This window comes from Xiphophorus couchianus, chromosome 4, assembly GCF_001444195.1.
Source record: "Xiphophorus couchianus chromosome 4, X_couchianus-1.0, whole genome shotgun sequence".
In the NCBI taxonomy this organism is placed as follows: domain Eukaryota; kingdom Metazoa; phylum Chordata; class Actinopteri; order Cyprinodontiformes; family Poeciliidae; genus Xiphophorus; species Xiphophorus couchianus.
This window is the reverse complement of record NC_040231.1, coordinates 13,121,715-13,143,948: the sequence shown is the minus strand read 5'-3', so window position 1 is coordinate 13,143,948 and position 22,234 is coordinate 13,121,715. Positions and strand designations below refer to the sequence as shown.

At 37.2% G+C, this 22,234-nt stretch overlaps 4 protein-coding genes across 5 annotated transcripts; 2 read left to right on the top strand and 2 right to left on the bottom strand.

Moving 5' to 3' along the window:
- Positions 1 to 1,784: 1,784 nt before the first annotated feature.
- On the top strand, positions 1,785 to 8,165 carry pdcd2 (programmed cell death 2). 2 transcript variants are annotated; one of them, XM_028015529.1, is made up of 8 exons: positions 1,785 to 2,194; positions 2,985 to 3,093; positions 3,252 to 3,308; positions 4,389 to 4,523; positions 4,606 to 4,755; positions 6,128 to 6,228; positions 6,306 to 6,419; positions 7,402 to 8,165. In XM_028015529.1, the coding sequence occupies exons 1-8, from the start codon at positions 2,015 to 2,017 to the stop codon at positions 7,579 to 7,581; spliced, it is 1,026 nt and encodes a 341-aa protein (XP_027871330.1). In that variant the 5' UTR covers positions 1,785 to 2,014; the 3' UTR covers positions 7,582 to 8,165. The 2 variants fall into 2 exon arrangements, with proteins under 2 accessions (XP_027871330.1, XP_027871329.1); XM_028015528.1 differs by having other exon boundaries at positions 1,787 to 2,194; positions 4,335 to 4,523.
- A 208-nt stretch (positions 8,166 to 8,373) lies between these two features.
- Positions 8,374 to 14,187, bottom strand: tbp (TATA box binding protein). The gene is made up of 9 exons (XM_028015535.1): positions 14,048 to 14,187; positions 13,475 to 13,675; positions 12,640 to 12,793; positions 11,708 to 11,885; positions 11,431 to 11,518; positions 11,165 to 11,256; positions 10,871 to 11,038; positions 10,691 to 10,785; positions 8,374 to 9,569 (listed from the first exon to the last, which is right to left on the bottom strand). The coding sequence occupies exons 2-9, from the start codon at positions 13,523 to 13,525 to the stop codon at positions 9,490 to 9,492; spliced, it is 906 nt and encodes a 301-aa protein (XP_027871336.1). The 5' UTR covers positions 13,526 to 13,675; positions 14,048 to 14,187; the 3' UTR covers positions 8,374 to 9,489.
- On the top strand, positions 14,071 to 17,187 carry psmc3 (proteasome 26S subunit, ATPase 3). The gene is made up of 2 exons (XM_028015524.1): positions 14,071 to 15,143; positions 16,745 to 17,187. The coding sequence occupies exons 1-2, from the start codon at positions 14,199 to 14,201 to the stop codon at positions 17,081 to 17,083; spliced, it is 1,284 nt and encodes a 427-aa protein (XP_027871325.1). The 5' UTR covers positions 14,071 to 14,198; the 3' UTR covers positions 17,084 to 17,187.
- A 928-nt stretch (positions 17,188 to 18,115) lies between these two features.
- psmb1 (proteasome 20S subunit beta 1) lies at positions 18,116 to 21,336 on the bottom strand. Its single transcript, XM_028015585.1, has 6 exons — positions 21,129 to 21,336; positions 20,697 to 20,804; positions 20,176 to 20,257; positions 19,669 to 19,798; positions 18,681 to 18,787; positions 18,116 to 18,601 (listed from the first exon to the last, which is right to left on the bottom strand). Exons 1-6 carry the CDS (start codon positions 21,227 to 21,229, stop codon positions 18,416 to 18,418), a joined length of 714 nt encoding a protein of 237 aa, XP_027871386.1. The 5' UTR covers positions 21,230 to 21,336; the 3' UTR covers positions 18,116 to 18,415.
- Positions 21,337 to 22,234: the final 898 nt, after the last annotated feature.

Below are 22,234 nucleotides of genomic sequence, written 5' to 3'. Positions count from 1 at the left end.
TATAACTTTTTTTGTTTAATTGTGTGGATTTTAACCCAATTTTCTTGCAGTATGAAATTAATTCTTACTCAAAATTTAAGCTAGTAGGTTTATATGTGTACTTAGATTATAAATAGTTGAAGTAGTTTGTTTTGATTTAAATTTCTTTAAATTTTTCTTATTATTCATTTACTATGTTTGTTTTGCTAAAGATGCTTTAATTTTACACAAAGATTCATGCAGTTTTGTTCTATAACTGTGATGTTTCTTATTTTTGTTTTTCACCTGTCATAAACATTAGAAAGTTTGAGAACAGTGGGTTCCTGGAACTAAATAGAGACATTTTGTATAATTACCCGTTTTTGTTTGGACTTTGGCCGCTTGGCTCATACTTATCTGAAGATTTTTCCATTGTCTTTTGTAAACATATTTCCAACCACACAGCTTTCTTAATTTTCAAGACTATGTGTTTTTTTTGTGTGTGTGTTTTTTCTAATATTTGTTTATTTGCTTGTTTGTTTCATCCAACACTTCACTTTCCCCTCAAAATTTCACTTAAAATTGCTTTCACTCATGTGTTTACTTGCCGGATGTTTATACAAAACGTACACTCAAAAAACACTTTAAATTACAAAATCCAGCAACATTAAGATCAAACTTAAGTTAACTTTGATGAAATTTTGTTTACAATTCAGTCACAGTTTTTTTGTTTCACAAATACTTCCAGCAGTTGTTTTTTTTTTGTTTTGTTTTTTTTTTTGCAAAAATACAACATTTAAGCAAATTTGGTTAACCCTCCTGTTATGTTGGGAGTCAAATTGACCCGTTTTAAAGTTTAAAATATTTTTTTAAATAGTTGAAGTATTCTTTTTTGCATGAAACTTTTTCTATTTGTCTTAATAGGTGCACGCTACAAATAAATTAAAAATTTATTCATTTTACACATTTGTACCAACCCCTAGGTCTACTTTTTACATAGATACTGTTTGGGTCAATTTGACCCGGTAGTCAGGTTAAAGTGCAAAAGAAGATTAAAAAATGTCCAATTCTATATGTTTCCTTGCAGCTATGAACCATATTTCACCACACACACACAAACACAACACATGCACACACACAAACACACCCCACCACACCCCTACATGCGCATGTGCACGCCCACAAGCCGACTTTCTCACTATTCTCTTTACTTCACTAGGAAACTGCGAGAAAGCAGGTGTTCACACAACGTTTGACAGGAATCTTTTCTGTTCACGTGGACAAACTCCACCCACACTGAGTGGACACTCAGCAGGAGTGGAGGAAAACATAAATATTCTCTGCATGACTAAATGATTTTTATCTGTTCTGGGTCCATTTGACCCAGAACAGTATGTGTGTCTCAAGTTAAAGATCACCCATTGAAAAAAAAAAAAGTGTAATATAAAAAATTTTATCAAAGATCAATTTCAAGGAAATTATAGTTTTTTATTTTTAGGTTTTTTTCAGTGGACATTAAAAATGTAAATTCCATTTTTTATGTCCAAATGAGTAAATGAGTAGGTTATCGTCATCGATCCTTAATTTTTGAGAAATAATAAAACATCATTGCACAAATATTGATTGAAATGGTTAGTATTGGAGTTACTAATCAGATACAAAAATGTTTTGGAGGAATTTTTTGGTTTCTGACACTATTGTATGATTAAACACTCCCTGGGTCAAATTGACCCATGAACAATTTGGCTGTACCTCAGAAACGAACATAATAGGAGGGTTAATTAATACTTCTTCTGTGATAAAATGAGTATTCTTTTTGATGTGCGGATTAATTTGATTGTTAAAATCTTCACTAAATAAAGAGAAGCAACGGCGCCATCTAGTGGACGATGCTAATTTAACCGTTCACCGCGGAACTAAACCGCTGCTAATGTTTCCTCACGGAGAACCTTTGCAGTTGCATCAGCATGTGTTGTGAGAATTTCTGAAGAGGAATTTTTGCCTTCTCGTTGTCAGTGGGTTGTTTTGGTTAAGTTAGTTTTTAGAACTGAAAAGTATGTCATCTCCCGAGGTGGTTCTGGGTTTCCTTGAAGAAGCAGAACCGTGGCGGCTTCAGTCTCAGCAGTTCCCCAGCAAGGTCGGAGGGAAGCCGGCGTGGCTCAGCCAGACGGGCCTGCCCCTCCAATCGGATCTGGAGTGTGAGAAATGCGGACTGCCCATGGTCTTCCTGTTGCAGGTCGGTGCCTGGAGGAGTAAAACCTTCCAAGACTCGTTAATTATTGTCATTTTTAGAGAAAGAAGCTGTTAGTTTTTATTTTTTGTTGTTGTTTGGTTGTTTATTTTGTAGATCAGTACCTATGTTTGTCAGTCTGTAATGTTTGTGTTGTATGCACTAATTGGTGAATTACTAATACTAATAACAATAAAACAAAGAATTTAATTTAGACATAAAGAAACATTGTGATTAATCTAAACAGAGAAAATGGTCACAATAAACTCTTTATTTTATAGATTTGATACACAGTGACAGATTTCAAGTATTTTTGTTCATTTTGGTGATTAACACACGCCATTGCTAAAGAAGTCTATCACAGCATGTTGTAGTTAAGTGGAAGGAAAAAGTGCAGGATTGAGAGATTATTATGTTTCCGGAAGATTCACAGTTTACAGATGTATCCAGGACAAAGGCTAAGACTGTCACCTCTGATAGAAATCCACTTCCAAACAATTTAAGAAGCTTACTACAAAGACTTTAATAAAATAAAAAACAGTTTTGGCTCAATTGAATAAAGTCTTTTTTTATTATTTGAAACTACTTTGCATTTCATTTGGAATCAAGTTTCCAGAATCTGAATAAATAATGGAGCGTCATAAGTTGCTTATAGTCCAGTCAAAAGTTTCCACAGTTTAATAAGAAAAAAAGTGCAAAATGTGTCCTGAAAACTTTAGAGGGCTTCTTGCTTTCCTGAGACGAACATGTCATTTTCTCTTCAGTGTTGAATTGTACCATGTGGTCGTTTCTGCAGGTGTACGCACCCATTTCGGGTCAGGACAGAAGTTTCCACAGAACGCTTTTCCTGTTCTGCTGCAAAACTCCTGAGTGTTACTCCCACAACGACAGCCGCTGCTTGAAAGGTGCCTGCTGCTGTTATTACAATGTTTCTATTTTACCACTTCTCACTTTCTCCGCGTTCAACAAGTCGGCGCTTCTTGCTGAATTTCTCTTCGTGCCACTGTTGGTTTATTCAGTGCCATTCCAAGCTTTTTTTTGAATGATTTCTCCTCCACGTCAGTTTTCAGAAGTCAGCTACCCAGGAAGAATGAGTTCTACTCCTACGACCCTCCTCCAGGTTTGTTTGAAAGATTTTTGAGTTTTTATGGTGTTGTTAGGAAACTACATTGGAAAATTAGGGCCTTTTTGCGTGTTTTGGAATGAAAATGAGCCGTTTTAATTGCCTTTCGAATGCCGAGTCATTCTACGGACATTTTGCCGTTACCTAGCAACCCCAGCCGGTGCTATCCCGTTACCTAGCAACTCAAAGGGAGCTCCAGTAGGTTTTGTCAGCTGGTTTTAAGGCTCTAAGCGCTGTTACGATTTGCTGCTGGAAAAGAGAAAAGTTTCCTTGTTGACTTACTTCAAAGGTGGTTGTACCATTGCACATTTTGTGTGCCGCCATTTTCATGAGCAAGTGTAAATGTTGATTTGGGGGTTGTGGACAACAGCAGCAGCTTATTTGGATTTAAAGTGACAGCTCATTCTGAAAGGAGCTCAAAATAGGCAGAACTTAGCAGACTAAACTCTTATTATCTAAGAGTGATTTTGTGATTTTAAAAAAATGGAATGAATGTGTTTTTTTTACAGCCCATTCAAATTCAGAAATGCTTTATTTAATTTCCCCAAAGGAAAATTAAACGTTGTTGTAACTTATATTAATTTAAAATTCTTCAAAACACAGAGGTTGATGGCTGTGGGCAAAAGATCTCCTGTAACAGTCTGTATTACAGTGTATTTGAAGAAGCCTCTGACTAAAGACACTATGTTTTTCTAAGTCTCATGAAACGGACGCTTAGACCTCTTATTTAAATTCAAGAAATACTTTATTAATCCCAAAGGGAAATTACACGTTGCTGTAGCCCATTAATTCAGACTCTTCAGAGTTATTGAAGATGGTGATGGCTTTTGGCAGGAAAGATCTCTTATAGTGTTTTGTATTACAGCGAATTTTACAGTTCAAGGTTGAAGGAATCGTAAAAGATCATCTTTGAATAAGGGTCAAAAGTTCAGGCACTAACATTTTTTCAGTACCTTAGATAACAAAATAATCCCACCCAAATAAATTTTCATCATCTGGAATATTTGTCTCCATTGTGTCCAGATGATGAACCACAGACCGTCTCTAAAGAGGACAACAACATTTTATCCCTCTCAGGAGTCAAGCTGTGCTGGGTGTGTGGTTGCCCTGGAAACAAGGCCTGCTCCCGCTGCCACACTGTGACCTACTGTGGTAAACACCACCAGACTGTCCACTGGAAACACTCCCACAAGAAGGAGTGCCTCAGCGCAGGTACAGGTCCACCCAGCAGGCCAGAACCGACCCCCAGCCTGGAGGATTGACCCGCTCTGCTGCTGTGTCTCTCTGAGTGTAGCGCTGCCCTCGGCTTCTGCCTCTCCCTTCCTGTTCCCCGAGTCTGAGCTCGTGACTGAACCTGAAGAGGGAGGGGAGGAAGGAGACGACGCACAGAGAGGAGGAGGAGAGGAAGAACAGAAAAGTACTGAAGGTCCTTCCTTATCTGACAGTAAGTTTTCAACCGTGTTTGAAACAATTAACCAGGTTAATAGTAATTAATTAATTATTGAAATAATCAACTAATTTAGTAATTGCTCAATCACTAACTGGAGTATACAGGCTCAAAAAAGGCTGTTTGCTGAAGAACATCATATGCAGAGGACTAATTGAGACAAAACAGTACAAAAAATATATATATATGTTTTGCATTTTAAATAAAAAAACAAAAACTTTGTTTTCTATAAATACAGCTCTGTAAAAAATTAAGAGCCCACTGCACTGAACCCACTGAAAACCTCCTGGTTATTCCACCAAATATTGATGTCTGAACTCTTCCTGAGTTAAAATGTTAGTATTGTTGTTTCTAAATGAATATTAACTTGTTTTCTTTGCATTATTTGAGGTCTGAAAGCTCTGCATATTTTTGTTATTTTACCCACTTCTCATTTTCTGATAATAAAAACGAAATTTTTGGTTGGAATTTCAGAAACACGTTGTCAGTAGTTCAAAGAACAATGTTCATTTTACTCAAACATAAACCTAAAGAGTAAAATCAGAGAAACTGATAATTTTAAGTGGACTTAATATTTTCCACAGCTGTTTGTTCAACCCAGAACTTCTCGCATGGCAGTTTTAACTTCACTTAATTCAAATTATTTGTACAAATATTAATAATCAGACCAGCCCCACAAAAATCTCTTAAGCACCTTTTGCTATCCAATCATTAATTGGTGATTTTTTTAAAAATCACCAGATTAGCTCTACACTGTATTCATGTTAAGTCAGGCATGGAGAGCTTTTCACATGTTGATGTTATAAGTATTTTTTTATCTGTAAATTCATCCTTTGCTACAAATGAGCGAGCATTCACTAAACGTTATTTCACTTTAGGCAAAAAAACTGTATTTTTTTAATTCAAAAGACCATTTGCTGAAAGAACGATGCAAGTAAAGCACTAATTAAGCCAAAAATATATAAATGTTGCATTCAAATGTAATTAAAAAAAAAACAATCTTAATCTGTAAATATGTTCCACACAGATCTCTCTACTGGCATAGTGTTTAGCTTCACATAACTCAGATTTTGTCCTATTATTCACCTTTTGTTATCCAATTATTAATTGGTAATGCAAAAAATAGTCAATTAATTAACAAATGATCAAGAGTACATTAAAGGTTATAGCATTTTTGGCAATAAAAGAATTGCATTGTTTATTTACATCTTTTCAATTTATATAAAAATGGATTAAGTGGTTAAATGAAAAATCTGCAGTCGATAACTAAAATAATTGTTAGTTGCAGCTCTGTCTGAAGCAACAAAAAGCAGATCATTTCATATATGACACTACGGATGTGAATAATTGCCTGCTGCTGTCCTGTTAGCTCTGGCAGAAGCAGATCTGGAGGAGGTGGCGTTGCACGAGACTGAAGACAACAAAGTGTTCCAGCGGTTCAAGAAGAAGATCGCCTCAGAGCCGCACCAGGTGCTAAATCAGCCAGGAGACTCTTTTCCTCTGTTTCCCTCTGTGTACGCCTGACGCTGACATTCTCTCACATCCAGGTGATTCGTTACAGTCGAGGGGGCCGACCCCTCTGGGTCTCATCTAGTCACGTCCCTGCAGAGGAGGAGATCCCACCATGCACCTGCGGCGCCAACAGGACCTTTGAGTTTCAGGTGGGTCCTGATGTTGAAACCCCTCATGAGATCTCTACATGCATTTTCTATGTAGTTTAGAACCGCAGATAATGATTATTTTAGTTATCAGTTAATCTATTAATTATTTTTGATGATTAATTAAATTTTTTTTAAACTGGCACATTCCGCAGATTTTTCATTTTGTCTTTTTCATACAATATTAGAAATAAATCAAAGATGCAATTAAACAATTCCCTTTTAAATAAGAAAACAAGCATTTGCGCAATAACAGCATTTCTTCAGTGAACGCTTGATTATTTGTTGCAAAGAATGTATCTCCAGCTAAAAAATACTTCTGACATGAAATTCTCAGCCCTTTGTTTTTGACACATTGCTGATCTGTTGACTATTTTTTGGATTAACGGATTAATAATTCGATAGCAAATAGTGATTAGTAATTTTTTTTGACAGCTAAACTACACCACTCGACAAATTTTGAATCGAACATGTTGACAGACAAATATATTTTTTTTTTAATCTAAAAAAAGGAATATATTTTTTGTACAACTTTGCCTTAATTACTGCTCTGAGTTTTGAGTCTCTACACTCAAGTAAACATTAATATATTGCTAAATTAGTTTACAATAATCAATTAATCACGAATAATCTAGATAATCCTTTCCGCGGTTGTGTAGATTATAGCGGATGAAAACAACTAGGACTGAAATTGAGAAAAAAAATTTTTGTTTACTGAAATAAATAAAAGCGGTAATTAATAGGGACAAACTATAACTAACCGGAACTATATAATGCGTTTATAAAACTCGCTGAATCATATTGAAATTATAGATATAACACCTTTCGTTTTCGTTTCGTCCTCGGCACTTTTTTTCAGCCGTTACAGCTGCGGTAAGGTTATTTTCCGAGCAGTCTTTAAACGCACCTCGAACGTACCCGGACAGACGCTAGCGGTCGGGTAAAGAGCCAGCCGGCTCGGTTCTCAGTACGTTTGTTTGTCCAGGTGATGCCTCAGCTGTTAAACAACCTCTGCGTGGACTCGACCGGAGCCAGCATCGACTGGGGAACCGTTACGGTCTACACCTGCTCCGCTAGCTGTAACCATGGAGACCAGTACCGCTCGGAGTTCGTCTGGAAACAGGACGTCAGCGCAGATCAACTGACTAAGCATAGAAACACGTAGTATAGATATGTTGGTTATAGTTGCAGAAAACAGAAGATAGAGTGCCCAAATTAACTCAACAGTTTCAAGTCCTTTGAGATTTTTTTTAATTTCAATTTAAAAATAAAATAAGCTAGTATTTAACGGAGCCATGAAGCAAACAATTATAAAATTTTATTGAAAACTTTACTTCAAATTGATGTTGTGATCATTTAGATATCCAGGTAGAGCTGGCTGATAAATCGATCTTATCAAAATTAATTTTCTGTTTAATCTTAATCTAATATATGCTTTGGGTTTCAATGTTTCAGAATAATAACTGCCATCTTGTTTGACAAATGTGCTTTACAGCTATTTATTTCAAAATTAAATTCAGGTCAACTCAAAGAATGATTGAAGTAAGAGTTTTTTTAAAGATTTGTATTTTTTTTTAAAGGAAAAAAGTAAGTGGTAGAGACTAAAATTAGAAATATAACTTGCTGTAAAATCTGATGTTCTTCAGGATTTTCTGCCTTCAGTTTTGGATAATGGCTCTGATCGATTTGTAACAATTTTCTAACTGCTAGACGTACAAAATAAAACTTTTCTCTCCCATTTTGAATTTATTTAGATCAGGACATGTTTTGCTTTTTGAAATATTTTAGCCTAGTTCATGCTAATCAGGCTCAGATGTGGTTAATGAACCCCTCCACAAACTTTAACATGTTTTCCATAATTAAATGAACAATGGTTTCATTCACTTGTTATTTTAATAAGAATGTGACTTAATAAAAATAGAGTGTTACTGTAAAGGAAGACGCAGCTTTAACTGGAGGCGGTATGTACAGATTTTATTGTTGCAGAACATTGACAACTTTAGACGATTTGAAAACATTTCTTGATCTATTCTGCAAAACGAGTCAATACATAAATCTGATTCAGGGACTTTGATTCAAACTATGAAGCAAACATTGAGCTTGTTGACAGAAAAACGTTTAGACGGCTGCAGAGTTAAACTGTGTTTAAAACAGACATGAAGCAGGAAAACAACTCAAAATTTCACTTGAATGTCTTCAACATTGGGGAAATCCTCAAACTAAACTTTCACATGGGCAAAAATAGACATTTATATACTAAATATGTAACATTTTGCCACCATATTTATGCTAGGCAGCATGTTTCCTTCACATTTAAACCTTGAGTCCCAAGTTGTCCTTATTTGCTCAAACAGGAATTATCTGCACCCACCTTAAGATTCCACTCACTTCTCTATATTTAGAATATAAAAAAATATGCTTTGCTCCAGTTTACCCATTAAAAATTTCTATGTAAATACAACGATTCCCTCTATTTGACTTGAAGAGGACCAGAAGCTGCAGGACCAACAACTTGGTTTAAATCACTTTTACTGCAACTACAAATACAGAACCCGACTTCAGCATTTGGTTGGATCAAACCTAAAAACATAAATCAAGATTCAAAGATGGAGACTTAAACATCAGGCTGGCCGATTTCAACACAAAGTATCAAAAATTCAGACGTGAGCAAAGAAAGAGCTAAAAACGCAGCATGGAAAAGTAGTTAAAACATTTTAAAATGAAACCAGGAACAGTCCTCTTCTGAGTGCTTCTCCAATCGTCAACAATATCTTACATTTTCTTACAATGCTATATACAAATCAGGGATGTGAGGATGCACTGAAAACCTGAAACTACAGGAAACATGGAAATGATTTTAACCAAGACGTATGAAGACGGCCCTGAAAATCTTGTTTAAAAATTCCTTGGGGATGAAAAACGAAACAAAAAAATAAAAATCAGATGAGATCTCAGTGTGCAGCATCCCGTTTAGTCCATGTAAAGAGTTCAACATCAATGAGTCACTTTGATGCAGCTTAAAAAATAAAAATAAACCAGGTTGTGGAGACTGGAAATAAAATAACTCCAGGTTCTACGTAGTTTTACGAAAACCTTTCAGGATGGGGTAAATGTTTTCAAACGCTTCGTAGATCTCTGCTCTCACCTTGGCTCCTTTAAAAACAACAACAAATACACAAATTAATTAATTTCTCCATGTTTGAGGCACATGACTCATAAAACATAAATAAAAATAGGACTAGATCAGCGTTACTCAAACCGAGGACCACTAAATCAATTTAATAAACTCACGGACCATCTAGTTTTAAATTCCCCCGCAACAACACAACATCTTAATATATACAACCTGAAATTAAAGTGTTAGTTAACTCTTTGTCTTTGTTCCTCCGAATGTGAAGGGTACATTTGACCGGCCAAAATAAAATAATTAACACGTCTACAGGGGACGTTTTGAGTTATTTACAGATTCTGAACGTTTTTAATTCTTAAGTCAAAGGTGCATTAATAACATTTCAGGGATATTTGTAGTGGAGAGTCATAATAAAAGAAGTTGCATTGGCAAAAACAAACATTTTCTTTCCACCAGTAGAGCCAAACATAAATAATTTTATTTTAGGTGTTAAGATGCGGTTAGTCAGCGTGGGGCGCAGCGCTGCTCACCGCCTCTGTTCTGCAACTCACCCTGAGACTTTCCACCAGTATCTTTTTACTGCCCCTGTCTTAAGCCACTTATTCATTATTATTTTTAAACACTGTCCTTTGGTAATCTGGCTGTAGCGTCGCACTTTGAGCTCAAGTCATGGCAAAGAAATGGCTGTTTATCTCTTGAACCAGTAAATTTAAGAAAATATGGAAAATCTTTCATGTAATCCTTGGAAAGTAACCAAACTGAAATGACTGAGCGAAATGGAATAAAATAAAAGAACAGAACCTAGTAAGATTAATATTAATTCAAATAACTAATCTAATAAGAGAGCAACACTAACTAGGTATTAGAGTTGAATGATTGAAACTTTATTTTATTTATCTATATACATGTGTAAATATACTTTAAGCATTGATACTCCCCCACCCCCCCCTTTTTTTTTAGTTGAATTTTATTTTATACCCTCAGTGTTCATTGTGGCTGGGAAGTGTCAATGTTTGTCTGAGTTTAATTTTCTATGTTTCATATATTCAAAATTCAAATATATTGTTTAAAAAAAGTAGGACTAGAGACAATGATGCAAGTATGAACTATGTTTCTCCATCCTTACAGCTATCAGAGTCCTTACCTGTGAGAACGACCTTCCCAGAAACAAAGATTAGCAGGACAATTCGGGGTTTGATCATCCTGTAAATCAACCCTGGAAACAACTCCGGCTCATAGCTGCAAAGCAGAAGGCGGTTTTAGTTCATTTAAAACGGGTGGAAACTTTATAAATGGGTGTTGATTCAAACGAACTCCAGTCAACCTGCTGAACTGCTGGTGTGTGAGCACCAATCCCTCCAGCCGGATGGGGAACTTCACGTCGCAGCTGCCCACCATGTTCTGAATCTTAAAGTCCAGGAACTTGGCAGGAAAACCCAGTTTCTGCACAACGCGAGCGTACTTCCTGGCTGCTAACCGCGACTCCTCCTCACTGGAGAGAGGGACACAGAAAGCAACACAAACATTTAAATAGAAGAGAAATGTGAGCGGACTGTTTTGCTGGAAAGATGTCACCACTAAAGTGTTGAAAAATAAATTGCGTTTGTTGGATTCTGACCTTTTAGCTCCGGTGCAGACCATCTTCCCAGAGCTGAAGATAAGCGCTGTAGTCCTGGGCTCCCTTATTCTCATGATGACGGCAGCAAAACGCTGGAAAATTAACAATTTAGCTTGTTTAAAAGATAACAGTGGTTGGGTTTTATTTAAGGGTTTCACATCATTTGGTTATTCTTGTGGAAAGGGTTAAACAGATTCAGTGAAGATGTTCAACATGCTGATGATAAAGAAAGTCATATTGAATGTTTAAACTTTGGGTTTGTTTACTTTGGGGTTGTACTCTGCATTCCTGGCTCTCAGGGCAATGGTCTTCAGATCCAGTTTACAGCCCAGATTTACAGTAGATACGATGTTTCTAATCACAAACAGGGAAAAAAAAGCTGAAATAAATGAACTCAGAAAATGAAAACAGAAACAAACACTAACTGAGCTTAGAGAGAAAACAGTTCACACCAACAGATATGAATAAAACCAAGGTAGCATTTAGCAGGAAGACCAGAAATTCAAGATCTGATCATGTAAATCAGGTGAATACGAGCCGTACTGCAGCGTCGGCACGATGCCTGAGCTCTCCGAGGCAGGAGTAGCCGGGGTCAGCGGGGTCATGGGGCCGATCGAAGTGCTGTAGAGCCCGGTGCCTCCTGGCAGCGCCGTGGTGGTCGAACCCGCCGCCGTCTGGGAATGATACAGCTGAGGCGTCTGCCCCGATGTTCCTGGAAGGCCTGAAGTTTCAAGGATTTAAGGCTTTAATAATAAACCAAACTGCAGGGTTTATAAAGTTTTCAAGCATTTTCAAGGTAAGTTTTCAAACTTTTCCAGCACCACACTGGAGATAAAAGCTTAAAAAAAAAAGACAGTTTCAATAATAATGTTTTGTGATGATCTACAGTATCACAAGATAAACAAAATCTAACATTTTGTGTTCTTAAATGTCTCCCTTACATAAACAAAATACTAATTTAACAAAAAAGTCTGCCAATTTAAACAATATTGTTTCATATTTAAGATACAAGCCAACCTCTATTTCAACCACACAGATCAATAAGTTATTGAGCCATCAGTAAATATTCATAACAATGAAAGAATCTGAATGAATCATGTTAAGGTTTAAGACCAAACTGCTCAAATTAAACACAAAAAACAAAGTTACAAAAAAAAAAATCTCTAACAATGTTCTAAGTTTTCTGGCATTTGATAAATAGAAATAATTTTGCTATAAATGTGTCTGAGTTTTTATTAGATGCATAAAAATATCTGCTTTCAACTGTAAATAAATTTAAGCTTTTACTTGGGTGTTAGATTGCACTTTATTACCAAACTGCAGTTTAAATATTAAGCACTTTCAGGGACTTTGTACAGAAATCAAACATTTTCCAAACCTTGAAAACCCCTCAATGATTTCAAAGCATAGTCAAGGACTTCAAGCACCCATGTGAGCAATGAACTGATTAATTTTATCTGAGTGATCACAGTTACCTGCACTGGGCTGCTGTTGGTGCTGCTGCTGCTGCTGCCTCTGCTGCTCCTCCAGGATGGACAAGCTGTTTGTGTTCTGCACAGGCTGCGGCGTCAGGCCCGAGCCATAAGGCATCATGGGACTGAACATCGGCATGCCGGGGGTCATGGCACCCTGAACGAGGACACACGTCATCACACAGACGGGACATTAGTGCCTGAATGTTACAGAAATCAATTCTGGGGTAGATTCTATTGAAATATACATTTCTGTAATTGAGTATTAAACTGTAGATGCACAAAGCAATTAAGACAAAATCACACGCTGATACTTTGTATGTTTCGAGTTAAATTTTGTTTTTTAGCACCATCTGAAACAGTGAGTTTACAAAACTGAATTTAAAACCTAAACACCTGTTTTACAGCAACCACATAAAAAACAGAAATGTCAAGAAAAAGGAAAGTTTATCCGTATGTCATATAGGCCTGTCATGATATCACACTTTGCTGGGCAAGTTATTCCGAAAAGCGACAATATTGTTGTTTTGAGACAATTTTCAGGTAATACAATGTCAAAATTACACAAGAGCACATTCCCAAAGGTCGATAAACTTTAAATTTCAATGAACATTTCAAACTAGAACTGGAAGATATTTGAAATATACAAAATTATTAAACAAAAAAAGGCCAAGTTAGAATCTTTACTGGTCTTATATAATTTTCTAATAGTCAGAGAAACTGAATTTATTATTTTTTTCTGTAATCAACAGTTATCAAAATGACATGTGACTGTAATTAGTCTTTTTTTTAAATTATTATTATATTCTAATTTATGGAGATAAATCTGAGCTCTTACCTGAGGGGAGGCCAGCCCCTGGAAGGGCGGTATGCTGTTGTTCTGGTCCATTTCTGTGACACTGCCACCCGAGAGCAGGCAGTCAAGCTAATCTGAAGCTCTTCACGCAGCAGGTGTCTCCAAGCAGCAGGATATCAATGCAACAAAAACCACTAAAACACCCAATCCCAGCGCCTCGTCCTTTACTTCCTTAACCCTCATCTGAAAATGCAAACAGAGACACAATTTTTCTTTAAGAATCTTTACAAGAGCAATACGAAACAATTATATAGCAGTGGCACCAAAAGCGAGCGTTTCTTATTGGTCATGTTTACAGTCTTAAATGTTTTGCAACACTTTTCTAAACGTTTATCGCCATAATTAAGATTATATGGCGTGTCGATGCTAAGGGCTTCCCAGCAGGGTGAGTTTAAAGCGTTAACCCAGTGAAACTCACCAGCTAGCTAACGTTAGCCGCAAAGCTAACATCAGCCAACGCGAAGCCGCAATAACTAATCGCTTTAAGTCACAGTGAAAACGTTGGTTTTATCATTTAACGACGTTTAAATTAACCACATTATTAAGTCGACTTACACACTGGTCGTTCTTTGCATTTGACCGCAGTCTGTAGCCGAAATTAAGTTAGCTTTAGCTCCGTGTCGTCCCCCAGGCTGCTCGTCGGCGCTAACCGGAAGAAGAAGCTTTATCTTCCGGTGAGTCACAGTTGAGCGCAGACACAGCAAAGATGGCGTCGCTGAGTGACAAATCAGTTTGGGATGAAGTGGAAGACGGAATCGGGGAAGAAGTGTTAAAAATGTCCACAGAGGAAATAGTCCAGCGGACCCGACTTCTGGACAGCGAGATAAAGATCATGAAGAGCGAAGTGCTGCGGGTGACCCACGAGCTCCAGGCCATGAAGGACAAAATCAAGGAAAACACGGAGAAGATAAAGGTGAACAAAACGCTGCCCTATCTGGTCTCCAACGTGATCGAGTTGCTGGACGTGGACCCCAACGACCAGGAGGAGGACGGGGCCAACGTGGATCTGGACTCCCAGAGAAAAGGAAAGTGTGCCGTCATTAAAACCTCCACTCGGCAGACCTACTTCCTGCCGGTGATCGGGCTGGTGGATGCCGAGAAGCTGAAGCCCGGCGACCTGGTTGGGGTCAATAAAGACTCCTACCTGATCCTGGAGACCCTGCCCACCGAATACGACTCCCGGGTGAAAGCCATGGAGGTGGATGAGCGTCCCACGGAGCAGTACAGCGACATAGGAGGGCTGGATAAGCAGATCCAGGAGCTGGTGGAGGCCATAGTGCTGCCGATGAACCACAAGGAGAAGTTTGAGAACCTGGGCATCCAGCCGCCTAAAGGGGTCCTGATGTACGGCCCACCTGGCACCGGGAAGACCCTCCTGGCCAGAGCCTGCGCCGCTCAGACCAAGGCCACCTTCCTGAAGCTCGCAGGTCCACAGCTGGTCCAGATGTTCATTGGAGACGGAGCCAAGCTGGTGAGGGATGCCTTCGCCTTGGCCAAGGAGAAAGCCCCGTCCATCATCTTCATCGACGAGCTGGACGCCATCGGGACGAAGAGGTTCGACAGCGAGAAGGCTGGAGACAGGGAGGTCCAGAGGACCATGCTGGAGCTGCTCAACCAGCTGGATGGATTCCAGCCCAACATGCAGGTCAAGGTAAACGAGCTGCCAACCACACAACACAGTCAACAGGAAAACACCCATAAATCGGCCCGATTTTATTCATTTTGGGAGATCGGCCAATACCTATAATCAAATCTTATCTACTTCAGCAAAAGTCTAAACATCAACCTCTGTCCTCTTTTGTTCCACTTTGAGAGACTGACAGACCGGTCCACCAGGCAGGCAACAACGGTCACTCCACTGCCAACTCATTGGCTTTATTTGCTATATTTAACGACATTTTAGACAAAAATCAGCAGGTCAGGCTTTTTGAAGATCGGCAGTCAGCCAGAAAAGTGCAATGGGTGCAGCCCTAAGGAAAACATTTTGACGTCCTGTATATATGTAGGTCTGTCACAATAAATAATAAATCAATTAATTGCATGATAAATTAAAACAAGCTCAATAATTAAAATTTTTAAATCATTTGTATGATTTATTATTTTTCTCTTTTGTCTCTATTTCCACAAAAAACTGGATGATGAAAGTCTTCATTCTGGTCTTTTTGGTCTCAACTATCACTTTTTGTTTTGTTTACATAATTCATTTGATTGTTTTGTTTATTTATTTTGGATATTTAAAATGTCTTCCCAGTTCCAGTGTTAAATATTGATTTGAATTTAAAGTTTATTGATCTTTGAGAATGTGTTCTTGCATTGTTATGCCTTTATCATTATATTATTTGAAGATGGTCTCAAATCAACAATATTATCGTTTATTGAAATAACTTCTAGGACAGTTTATTGCCCAGAAAAATTTGTTATCATGACGGGGTTATGAATAAGTAATCAAAAAGTATTATTGTGTCTATTCTCCAGACATCTATCCAACTACTGGGAGAAAAAAACGTACAATAAAATCTAAATTAAGAAGCTGAAAATACCAGAATATACATAAAAAGTTCACATGTCTGTATTCTATGCTTTTAACATGTTTGTCAATTTAAATTAAATTACAAACTTAACAGTTTTTTCTCTTTTTAAGCCTTTTTCTAATGCCAATAAATTCCTCACTAATTGGCTCCGACACAGTTGAGGCATTTTAGGAATGAAAATTATGGAATAATATAAATATTGCTAATAAAATGTTGAACAAATAACCTTTTTAACTTTTGGTTTAAATCAGATAAATGACTAGTAAAGGTTAATTTATGTTAAGTTTGATTTTGTGGGAATAAAAAAAAAAACAGTCCTGCTTTAAAATAGTTATTCCCCATAAATTGTAATTTAGAAATACCAGTAAATTCTCAATTAGGGTAATACATTTGTCAGATTTTTGATTGTTTTGACCTTGTGTTATTTGGTAAAAATCATTTCAAATATCTTCACCTTCATCAAAAGTGATGATATTCTGCATTCTTTGGCAAAAAATGCCATTGTTTTAGGAAGGTGGTGATATGTAAAGAGTAAATAAGACATTTAAATTGATTTTAAAACTTCTGCAGATCAAATATTGCAGTTTAATCAAACCAAAACTTCAAAAATGTTTATTTTTATCGTCCAAAGCCTAAAAATGGTCATTATATATTTTAATCTGATGATTAAAAAGACAATGCACCCAGATTTGACCCCTATGTGTTTTTTTGTTTTTTTTAGGTGATTGCTGCCACCAACAGAGTCGACATCTTGGACCCGGCTCTGCTGCGTTCGGGTCGTCTGGACAGGAAGATCGAGTTCCCGATGCCAAACGAAGAGGCCCGAGCGCGCATCATGCAGATCCACTCGCGCAAGATGAACGTGAGTCCGGACGTGAACTACGAGGAGCTGGCCCGCTGCACCGACGACTTCAACGGCGCGCAGTGCAAGGCCGTGTGCGTGGAGGCCGGCATGATCGCGCTGCGCCGCGGCGCCACCGAGCTCAACCACGAGGATTACATGGAGGGAATCCTGGAGGTGCAGGCCAAGAAGAAGGCCAACCTGCAGTACTACGCCTAACCGCGTCTCTGTTTGTGTGAGAGAGTTATTATTTTCTGATTGTTGAAATAATTGTTAAACATTTAACTGATTTTCTTGGGTTAATAAAAAGAGGGAAAGACTAACTGGCTGGTTTGTTTGTTCCTTCTGGTTTCCACAGTTAAACATACTTAATATAACATTAATATAACATGTTGTCATAAATGTACAATTATAACACTTTATATAGTAAAATAAGCAGAGCTCTTTTTAAAGCGCCAACGTTTGTTACATGAAGGAAGTGAGTGGTCTGTTTTCTTTACCTGAGCACAAACTGGATTTCTTATCAGATGCAGCAGAAATAATTGGCACATTAGAAATAAAAATATAATTCACAACACCCTCAGGTAAAATAAACCTGAAATATTTTTAATACGATCAGTTCAATTCCCTTCGATCTTTGAAGTGTTTGGACTTTTAATAGTTGGATTCATATCACCATTAGTGGGGTTATACATCAATATTCAAGTTCATAAGTAATTTATTGATCCCAAATGGAAATTAAATGATATTGCAGCTCATTAATTCAGATTCTTTAAAGAGTTATAGATGAGGAAAGGTCTCCTGTAGCAGTCTGTATTACAGCAAATCTGAAGAAGCTTCTGACTGAAGATACTCTGTATCCTCAACAGTCTAATAAAAAAAAATATATTTTCATTGACATTCAGACATTTGACCGTCTTTGTTTCTTTTTAAATCCATTTACATGTTACTTAGAAACCAAAGCTCTGCCGATGGAAAGTTTTACCTCAATAGTAAGTCAGGCTTGTCCGTAACTTTATTGATGAAGAAAATTATATAAATTTAAAACTATAAAATTATATGATATATAATTTTATGGTATCGGTCGATCTTAGTCATCTTAGTCATCTTAGTCAAAGCGGCATCTGTTATGTAAATAAAACTGGGCCGATATTAACAACCGATATTTATCTCCATCTTGTCTGTTTCTGGTCATTTCTTAGAGATTCAGAAGTGAATCTTGAGTGCAAAAATAAGCAGCAGACAAGGAGAGTTCCTGAACTGTTTATATTTATTAAGAATGTAAAAAGAACAGCTGAGCATGTTTCCTTCCAAAACATAAGAAATCATCCGGAGGAAGAGTTTAGGCCAGGTGGGAAAAACAGGAATGCTGATCCAAAAGAAGGCCGGCGACTAAATAAGCAGAATATTTGGGACCAAAGAATTGACAGAAATCCTCCCTTCAGTTTGGAGCCAAACCTACATGGCAACTTTATCAACCTGCGGATCAATTTATGTAAAATGCTGAAGACGGAGAGGAAACTGAAGGCAGACAGAAACACTGTGTCCTCTCTAGTCCTTCCTCAGCGGTATCGTCTGCTCGTTGATGCCGTCCTTCGTGATGACGCAGACGCGAAGGGCGTCTCCGGTGTAGACGTCTCTCTCTGCGGCCGAGATGAAGACGTCTTTGACCAGCTGCACCGCTTTCTCCTGAGTCAAGGGAAGGTGCTGCACACCCTCCATGTTCTTAAACCCGATCTGTGAAGCAGCATTTTGGAAAGAGTCAGACTGTGTTCATAATGAGGATGAATAAAATGGTCTGTGTGTTTTTATCAACCTGGTTGTCTAGCAACGGCTGCAGCATGGCGCTGGCGGACCCTCCGGCCTTGTAGGTGTCTCTCTGGTAGGAGCCGACCGGGTCGAAGCTGTAAACCGCTCCTTTGCCTACGTTGCACATATTCCAGGTTGTACACAGAAAAAAAAAATAAGACCATAAGACAAGCTTTAAGCGTTATTAAAACAAAATAATGTACGTAATAATAAATACCCTGATTACTGCTGGAGACACAAAATATTTCTACTGATACTGATCCACTTGAGAAAAAGTCTGAGTTGTTTTTGGAAGAGTTTGAAAATTATTGTCGTATTTAATGACGCTATTTGATGAAGGATAACTGTTAAAGGGACGGCGTGAAATACCGTCGAAATAATTTCTGACCAAATTCTACAAATTATGAAGGAAAAACTTTTATAACTACAAAATAATAACAGGGCTGCAATTGTTTTAGTAATCTATTAATTCATTAACTAATTGGATAGAAAAAATTTTAGTTAATCACTTTTTATACGATATTACAAAGGAATCAAAATATGCAAATTAATGAAGGCTTCCACAAGAAAATAAACATGTTATTGCCTAAAATGAAATAATGCAGCATTCCTCTAGTGTACGCTTGATCATTTGTAGCTAAGAATGGATCAGAAGGTTAAAGAAAAACACATTAACATTTAACATATTATTTTTTTCTTCAGCTTAATTACTGCCATCAGTGTGTGGTATATCAGCAAATGGGCTTTTATTAAGTCTATGTTAATTGAAAATCATTTTAATAAAAAATTCTTAACGATTAATTTGATGAATCATCTTAGCCAGAGCTTTATTTGCTTAAAGATATGGCAGTAAGATGTGATGTTTGACCCATTTCAAACAATTCTTGCTCTGAAGTGTATAAAATACAACAATGAAGCCAGCTATGTTTACTGTAATATGTATTTCTAACAGCAGAATAGCTGAACGGTTTGTACGCTAGAACATAAGAGCCCACCTTCTTCATCCAGACCCCCAATGATGTTGTAGACGTAGTAAGGGAAGAACCTCCGACTGTACAAGATGGTGGACAACATGGCTGCAATGGCTCCGCTGGTCATAGTTTTGTTGTTTGAGTGTTTGTACATCTGAGAAGAAGAGAAATATTATTTTATAACTGAATGTAATGTTTAAATCAGTGTGGCATTATGATTTATATTCCTTCTTCATCCAAAATTGATTGTAATTTCTACTTGCACAAAGTTGCAAAGGACACATAAACACGCAAAAATGAAAAACTAATGACTTACACTAAAAATGTTTTAAAGAAAAATATCCAATATTTCCAGTTTATTTTATGTGTATTACTTTGGTGCCTAAAACAAAACAGGTGTCTGATTTTTTTTTTCCTCCTCCTCCACCGTCTCAGACAGCATTTTGTGAATTTGGTGAATTCAAGCAAATGCGACAAGTTGTTTATAAAGCAGGGTAATTTAAAACCACAGTGAAACCAAAAACAGCTCACCTTTAGCCTGGCGTCAATGATTTTTGTCAGCGTCAGACAGTCGCCATGGAAACCACTGCAGCCAATGACAGTTGTGTCTGTCCTGTAAGCGTGTGAAAACACAAAGACTGGAATTAGTCATTTAAATATTAACATCTTTAATATAAAAAACATGAAATATACATTTAGCTATATACATGTCCATTTAGCACCAAAAAGATAATGTGATGGGTTTTAAAAGCTTGTTGTTATAACTTTTACTTTTATTTCAATAAATACCACAAAATATTATGTTAAACTTTTAAGTCATAAAATATTATGTTAAACTTTCAAGTCATTTTCACCCATTATGGTTAAAAGGACAGTGCTGCAGCGGGAGAAAAAGCATTTGGTTGGATTTAAGTCCATCTTTATTCTTGCTGGGAATATTAAATGCCATCTTCTAATGAGTCTCGGGACATAAAGACAACATATCAGCCGAGACGTGAAGCTTTTTATTGCGGTCAGTCTTCATAACATCCGTGATCAGAGGAATGACTTACAGCTTGTAGCACTTCGGGGAGTCGCGGCTGTGGATGGAGTAGCCTTCACTAAGCCTGGTGTCTGATGCTACGACGGCAAAATCTTCTCCAGCAACAGCTAGTACGGTTCTGAGAAGAAGAGGAGAAACTGGTTAGCTCCAAAATCCCTAAAACATCAAGAGTGAACACAAACTACTATAGCCTAGCTAAAGGATGCTAACAGAGCAGATTCGAAACTGAAAGTGTTGCGTTTACTCCTTTCTTCCTTTTTATGACTTAACATCATGAATTAAATAAATACATTACTACATCGTGTAACATCACAAATGTAAAGTTTATACTAAAACCTGATTTATTAGCTATAGAACTGGTTTGCTAAAATTAACCGGATAGCATAAGTAGTATGAGCTAGCTTCAAGGCTAATCTGACATTAACAGAAGATTCCCACTGACCCTCCGTTGAAAGCGTAAGGTGAAAATCTGTTCTCTACAGCGCCGGCATAATGATACTCCTTCATCTTGCCAGGGCCTCCAAAACCTTGAGCTGAAAGCATCTCGGAAACAAAGCAAGGGGGAAAACTCAGCTTCCCTCGGCTAAACTCGCTGTATCACTGCAGTATGGCAGTCTCTTCCTCTGCACTCACCAACCGCCCGTCTGGTGAGGCTCACAGCTGACCAGCGCCCCTACAGGGTGATTGAGGTACGACATGCAATTCAGCTACTTCTGGATTACGGACATTTGTTTTTCACAATTACGTCATTAGCGCTACCAGATCTGATTGTCAGAAGTTTTCTGGTATAGCTAAGCCCAATAATGAACCCGTTATAAGTTTCAAAAAAGTTTTATTGAGAAATATCTAAAACTCATACAAACCATCAGTGCTAGTTCTTCCATAATATGAGTATACATACATAGCAGAGTGGGCAAGCCCTTTCTACTACTATTTAATGTAAAATGATGATAGCACTTGATTTTTGGGAGGTAATCACCATTGTTTTTAAGGGACTCTTCTGCTCTTCTTATTCAATGAAAATAACGGTGTAACATTAGCACTACTCATTTTATTAATGAGCAAAATCAGAGCAGATATTTGTGAATTTCAAAAACTTCAACTAATTTTGCAATTAATTGCATCTTAGATTTTGTGCAAATCACCAACATAAACACTATAGCTTTAACGTTGATGTAAAAAATGACTCCATCTCAAAAACTCGACATCATGACAGTGGGTAGGATTTTCAAATATTTTCAATTTTAGCCCAACATCTGTGGATTTTAGAAAATTAAAAGACCAACTGAACACTAGATTATAAAAAAAAAATTTATGGCCACATTGTTTTTTTCTGTAATGCTCACACAAAAGTAACAGCACCTGGCAACATAAACGATGTAGAAACGTTTATATTTTTCCTATTATTGCATAACTCACCCGGTGATCAAACTTAAACATTGTGCAGATCAGTTCAAACAAATATGTAGAATATAAGTGTATACGTCAGATTAACTTCTTATAAATTCAAAACAAGATTATGGGACAAGTAAGCAAAAAATAAAATAG

What these genes read in the sequence shown, in the direction of transcription:
- pdcd2 (XM_028015528.1), top strand. Translation starts at nt 2,015, where the DNA reads ATGTCATCTCCCGAGGTGGTTCTGGGTTTCCTTGAAGAAGCAGAACCG. An exon ending in GAAGGAGTGCCTCAGCGCAG is followed by an intron (nt 4,524 to 4,605) that starts GTACAGGTCCAC and finishes CTCTGAGTGTAG; the next exon opens with CGCTGCCCTCGGCTTCTGCC. An exon ending in TCGCCTCAGAGCCGCACCAG is followed by an intron (nt 6,229 to 6,305) that starts GTGCTAAATCAG and finishes TCTCACATCCAG; the next exon opens with GTGATTCGTTACAGTCGAGG.
- psmb1 (XM_028015585.1), bottom strand. Translation starts at nt 21,229, where the DNA reads ATGCTTTCAGCTCAAGGTTTTGGAGGCCCTGGCAAGATGAAGGAGTAT. An exon ending in CCTTACGCTTTCAACGGAGG is followed by an intron (nt 20,805 to 21,128) that starts GTCAGTGGGAAT and finishes TCTTCTTCTCAG; the next exon opens with AACCGTACTAGCTGTTGCTG. An exon ending in TCATTGACGCCAGGCTAAAG is followed by an intron (nt 19,799 to 20,175) that starts GTGAGCTGTTTT and finishes TCTTCTTCTCAG; the next exon opens with ATGTACAAACACTCAAACAA.
- psmc3 (XM_028015524.1), top strand. Translation starts at nt 14,199, where the DNA reads ATGGCGTCGCTGAGTGACAAATCAGTTTGGGATGAAGTGGAAGACGGA. An exon ending in AGCCCAACATGCAGGTCAAG is followed by an intron (nt 15,144 to 16,744) that starts GTAAACGAGCTG and finishes TGTTTTTTTTAG; the next exon opens with GTGATTGCTGCCACCAACAG.
- tbp (XM_028015535.1), bottom strand. Translation starts at nt 13,525, where the DNA reads ATGGACCAGAACAACAGCATACCGCCCTTCCAGGGGCTGGCCTCCCCT. An exon ending in GGCATCGTGCCGACGCTGCA is followed by an intron (nt 11,519 to 11,707) that starts GTACGGCTCGTA and finishes GTTTGTGATTAG; the next exon opens with AAACATCGTATCTACTGTAA. An exon ending in TGGGAAGGTCGTTCTCACAG is followed by an intron (nt 9,570 to 10,690) that starts GTAAGGACTCTG and finishes TTGTTTTTAAAG; the next exon opens with GAGCCAAGGTGAGAGCAGAG.